Raw genomic sequence first — 6,000 nt, 5'->3', positions numbered from 1 at the left:
TGGAGCGTCAAGAAGGGAAAGCGAGAACAGACCATGGAAAACACTCATGAAAATAAAGGTGACATTATTTATTTCCCATACAGAGTGTTTGAATAAAGAGGGCATGCATCACTTTGACCACTTTTAGTGCCTGTGTGTTAATCTGTGTAAAAAGAGCAAACAGCTTTTAGGTCACAGCACTTACGATTGATCTTGTTTCATGCTGGAAATGAACAAAGCTGTTAAGAAAACATGCTTTTTAGTGTATTTCATATTGCTCCATTGCACATAGTTGTAAATATCGGTTCTATATTTGAGTAATTCACACCTTCCAACACAGGTTGACTGCAAAAACACTATTCAAACACCAGTGCTTATTTATTTATTTTTTTATTGTCATTTTGGATAAACATCTTAAATCATTCTAATCCAGTTACAGTTAACAACAAAGCACATGATGTTACGGGGAAAAAAATATTTACAATTAACATTTTACCGTTTACTTTGATTAAACTGCTGTTCACATCATGCAATAGAGCTAAGATAATATCTTAATATTGCTTGAAAAGGCCTTTGACCTTAGAGAAAGGAAAAGATCCAAAGAAAGAAAGTTAAAGAAATTATTTTTTTTTGGCAATACTGTTCAGAGAAAAAGACAAAGATGAGGATTTTTTTAAAAAAATAAGTAGTGCAAAGAGCAAAATTACCTGTTTAGGATGGTTAAGAAATTCCAGTTTTAAAACTTTTTCTGACCCTACTTTAAGATTCACAAATTATTCTGTACACAGGTTCTTTAAAAGTGCAAATGTCACAGGTTAGGACTGGTTGGCATTCGCTGGTTTGTTATGTACATGCGTTGATCTTTAGCAACCTCTCAACCTCTGTTCTTACCTTCCCATACTCCTCATCCAAGCTGATGTATGAAAATAAGGGGAATCTTTTACATTGTGTCAGGAAAATTAAAGAGACGCTGGTTTAACCCATGCACCACATGCACAAGAACTTGTCACTATTTCAATTTTAAAGACAAAAAAAAATTATTGTTTTTTTTTTTATACAAGTCCAGTGTGCCATGACAAAAACACTACCGATTTTCTCTGTGGACTTTTGTAAGGAAATGTTAAAATGATCTATAGATCTTATTGGCTTCAACTCCTAAGAATCTGTTCACTGCTTTGTCCAATTACAAATGAAGGAGAGGTTTGTAACACACTCGTTACCACACACCACAATCCAGAGCTATTTTTAATCACAAAACCATACTTCTGAACTTCATGATGGATGAAGCAGTAGGTGACAATAGAAGTGGTGTGTAAGGCTAAACTGCAGATTATAATTCATGTTGGTCTAGAATAAAAGGCTGTCAAACTGTATGGAGAAAAAAATTAAATCCTTAACTAATTCGGTTGACAAACAATTCAGTACCTATAGCTTATATATAAGATTTAACTCATGACACATTTAGTACTAACACAGTACCTTATATACGGACACAGCTCCCAACAATTTGCATAAAAGTTTTCACAAATCCAATACGACCCACCTCTAACCACATCTCTGCCCAGAGAGACTTGATCATACAATGGAAATGGTGATGTTTTACAGGTGATAGAAGATCAAATGCCACAGAGCAGCAGTGCACTTTCATAATATTATTTTATTTTACTTAATTTTATCTTAGCCTCAACCGTAAAGGAAAATGTTCCAAAGGCTAAAATGCGGAAAGTCTGTTTGTTAGTTTAACTCAACGTTTGGTGGTTAGACCACAAAAAATCTCTATATTTTGAAAACTTTCTATCATCCTTACTGTTTTCTTTTTGAGATAATTTTATCTTGTGCTTTGACCCAGTGTGTGAGTGTAAGTGTGTCACCTTCTCGCTAATACAGCACATACACTACATCAAAACCAAGTGAAAATGAAAAAAAAAACAAAAAAAACAATCCTCAGTGAGACCTCAGTGAGAGAGCAAATCTTTTTAGTGGGAAACATTTTGATCCTTTCTTTCTTACTTCCCTGATCTCTTCCCCTCTGAGCTAAACTCGTCGAACACGTCCTCCCAGGAAGAGGAAGTTCACATTAGTGAGGAATGATGGCGATGAAGATGTTACAGAAAACCAAGTCCTATTGTCTGGATCTTTGCTGTTGAAGATAACGAACCAGATTTACTCACATCAGAACTAGTATGGTATTTGTGCAAAATTATGATTAGATTTTTAAAAATAGTACTAAATATGAAAAGGACCATAGTGTGCCCTACCTTAGTACAGGAAGAAAAGACGTGTCCTGTGAGATGTGGCCATGTTCTCTGACATGTTACGAACTTTCAGATAATTCACAAAACCTCTAAAGAACAACAGGAGACCTGGAGACATAGGAAAGACAATGATGTGTTGTTTTCACAGCACCAAAAGAAAAACCTTGAAAAAAAAAAAAATTCCATGAAGTCACTTACCAAGCAGCAGGAAAATCCACCAGAGCCAGTACTGACCATTGAAGTACCCAGTGAAGTAATCAGAGAACTGAAGGCAGGAAAATATGGTGTTTACAATAAAAACAAATCAAATAACATTCTCACAACATCTTTGATCACCATTGATAAAAGAGCTCGCACCCTGACAATAAGAATCCACTTGATGAGGGAGAGGCCAAAACCACAGATTGCACCATATCGACCTGCTATGGTGTTGGTCAGACAGAAAGACAAACAGAAGCCAATCCAGTTGAACAGGAAGGCCACTAGAGGGAACACAAACTTCTTGTTAGGTTTTTGTTTATGTTTTGTTTGTAACACTGTATAATTTTATGATGATGTCATTATAAAATTTAGACAATGTACGACATTGTATGATACTGCAACTACACACTTGTACGACTGTATTAACATATGACTATCATTGTACCATTCTAGGACTGCATCATATTCTACAACTGCATTACCATTGTACCTTTATTCAACTGTGTCATTGTACCTTTGTGGACATTACGACTGCATACTTGTATTACTGTAAGATTGCATAGATCATTGTATCATTGTACGACTGTATCACTGTATTAGAGTTAGTGTATGTGCGGTTGTATTTTTGTATAAGTAAATGCTTGTATCATTCAACAATTGCATCATTGTGTTGTGTATGATTGTATCATTATTTTTATTTTGTTCTGCATGCACTATAACTTTACTCACTTTATTCCTTGCTGGAAATGGTCACTTTGCCGATATTTGTAGCTTACCTTGTAAATGCTGTGCCTACCCTGTTGTTACTATTACTACTACATGGGTATCCTGCTGCTGTAACCACTGAATTTCCCCAGTGTGGAATGAATAAAGTTTCATAAAATCTAATCCTTGTAGGATTGCATCATTGTTTGAGTGTACGACTGTATCATTTAGCGATTTCATGCTGTATCTTTGACAGACATGCTTCTTGAAATAAGCCTATTAGAAATTAAGAAACTAACTGAAAAAGGCCAACATGAAGATGCCATCATTTCCAACTCTTAGCTGATCGGCGTCACTGAAATCATCTCTGGGAGTGAAGTCATCATCCTGACAGAGAAACACAAACAAAAATGAATGTAATTTCTTAGCACAAAGTACATCATCTATTAAAGAATATGATTGTGTAATGTAATGTAACAAAATGTAAAATGTGTACAAAATTAGTGACTGACCCGTGTCAGCACCTCCACAGAGGAGGCAGCAATGGCTGCTGCCTTGGCCTTTTCTGCTTCATCATATGTTGGCAAAGACGTTGCAACGCTGTATGGTGGAGGAACAGGAAACGCTCCCTGGAAACTGGTCTCTGTGGAAGGCACAAGAGATATATTGGCTCACAAACCCATTCAAGAAAATGAATGGTGGTGACATCATAGAAACCTGTTGTGTTTCTTTAGTAAAAGTGAGATATGACAGGTCTAATTTGAGGCAGCTCCTGGTCTAGTAAAAGACTGGGCTTGTAATCAGAAGATCGCCACCAGGCACCAACAGGACTGTGGTCGAATAAAAAAAAAAAAAGCACCAAAACCTCCCCTGCTTCAAATAAGCTTGTGCGTCTTGTGTTAATTACTGATGGGTTTGAATGCAGAGAGTAATCTACCTTAAAAGAATAAAGGGACAACTTAGAGTAAAAAATAAAAAAAGCTTCTTATAAAGTTTTCTGTAACATTCTCTTCAACTGTGTCATTAAATAATGGTTCAAATGGAAATTGAATTAAAACCCAATAACGGTGTATAAACAATTAAAAATAAAATACAAACAAACCAGGTGAAGCAGCTGTTGCTCCTAAGTCAATAGATGCATATGGTGGGGGTGGAGCCTCAGAGCCTGACTGCACCTCTTGTGTTGCTCTTTGGTCCTGGTTAGCTGCTGCAGGCTGTGCTGTAGCTGAAGAACATGCCCCTTGCTGCTGTTGTTCACTGACAGATGTAGAACCATCCGATGATTCCTCCTCGTTATGCAACTGTCAGAGAAAAAAAAAAAAAAAAGAGCCAACACAAGGTCATAGCAGTGAAATGCAATATATTACTTTTAAACTCAAGCTTACCTTTTTACCTCTGTAGGTTCTCTGAATCATCAACTTTGAGTAAGAGATGTGTTAGCTAAGGCCAAACTTCAGATTAAAGTCAAATTCAACTCAAGTCCAAGTCGATTACCCACAATAGCTAGGCCAATTCCAAGTCAAAAAAAAAAAAAAGAAAAAAAAAGGTGCCGATACATCCAACTTGAGTGGGTTGGATGTAACCATATACATAACGTAAACATATGTGTTTGTCTGATTCAAAACTGTAAACACACACACATATGTATATACATATGTATGTATACATAAATATGTGTGTGTGTTTCCTGGTTTAAAGTGCAAACAGTGAAAGCTCAAGACCAAATCATCCTCTTCCATTCACATTTCCGCAACTTCCCTACTGGGCCTAAGCACAAACAATACTTTGCCTTGTTTAGGTATGGGACAGTTGTGTACAAAATCTCTTGCTAGAAACGTGTGTATAAAATGGCTCGTGATTGCAGTATTATAAGTTATATTTCCGAAATATATATACACACACACAAAACCATTAAGTACTGATAAATGAAGAATAGATACACCATGCATATGGCCTAGAAACATAGACTAGACCTTACAAGCACGTTAGCTTGTTAGCTGTGTAGTTTCAGCAAAATAAGTTACATCAATTTAAGTGATTATAAATGGATGTTGACATAAATACGTATATAGAAAAAGACACGAGCAGGACAAAAAATATTGCTTCATGAAAATAATTTAAGCGTAAAGAAAGATAACTGTCTCGAAGTGCGTTATTTCCTAGAGCTAATGCTAACATGGCTAATGCGGAAGTAAATTCAAAAGGTGTGTTGGTGGCATGAAATGTTCAGTAAATTAATTAAAAAAACCTCCAGGGACTGCTATTCTCGAAAAACAAAAGACATAACCTTACTGGCAATTATTTTCAAGAAACGTTTGTTATAAATATCGTATTTACATGATGGCCCGTGTTTATGTACCAATAAGGCCGAGCAAACATTTTGCTGGCTTTAACGTCGAATTTGGCTTACACTCACCACTTGGTACCTGTTCGCTTGTTCCATAATCCCGACCTGCTTTTACTCGTCGACCCGAACTTGGTAAGAAGCAGCCCGGGGATGATGCTGCCAAAGAGACGCTTTCAAGAATAATCTGACGATTGGCAAGCTAAAGCACGGAGCTGATACTGCTGTTGAAGAACAGGAAAACACTGTTGCTCACGTCAATGGTGAAAATATTGTCAAGATAGGGCCGAAACACAACACTTCCGGGCTGGCGTATCAAAATAAAGCAGAAATAGTTCTGTGGAAAATTGCACCACTATCTACAATTTCATTCTCAATCTTTTTATCGTACTGTTAATAATGACATAATATCCGTCCATTTCACAAAATTAAACTAACTATAGTTAAATGTTACATCTAAATGCTAAATACAAAATTACTTCTAAATTATGTGTTTAGTGAAAATGAATTTAAAGT

The 6,000-nt window shown here is 36.2% G+C and overlaps 1 protein-coding gene across 1 annotated transcript; it reads right to left on the bottom strand.

The window, feature by feature from the left end:
- Positions 1–350: 350 nt before the first annotated feature.
- On the bottom strand, positions 351–5,753 carry ndfip2 (Nedd4 family interacting protein 2). The gene is made up of 8 exons (XM_008325183.3): positions 5,557–5,753; positions 4,243–4,441; positions 3,653–3,783; positions 3,440–3,527; positions 2,592–2,716; positions 2,433–2,499; positions 2,238–2,342; positions 351–2,119 (listed from the first exon to the last, which is right to left on the bottom strand). Exons 1-7 carry the CDS (start codon positions 5,581–5,583, stop codon positions 2,239–2,241), a joined length of 741 nt encoding a protein of 246 aa, XP_008323405.1. The 5' UTR covers positions 5,584–5,753; the 3' UTR covers positions 351–2,119; position 2,238.
- Positions 5,754–6,000: the final 247 nt, after the last annotated feature.

Source organism: Cynoglossus semilaevis, chromosome 14 (genome assembly GCF_000523025.1).
Source record: "Cynoglossus semilaevis isolate Cse_v1.0 chromosome 14, Cse_v1.0, whole genome shotgun sequence".
NCBI classification, from domain to species: domain Eukaryota; kingdom Metazoa; phylum Chordata; class Actinopteri; order Pleuronectiformes; family Cynoglossidae; genus Cynoglossus; species Cynoglossus semilaevis.
This window is presented reverse-complemented; position numbering and strand designations above follow the sequence as displayed.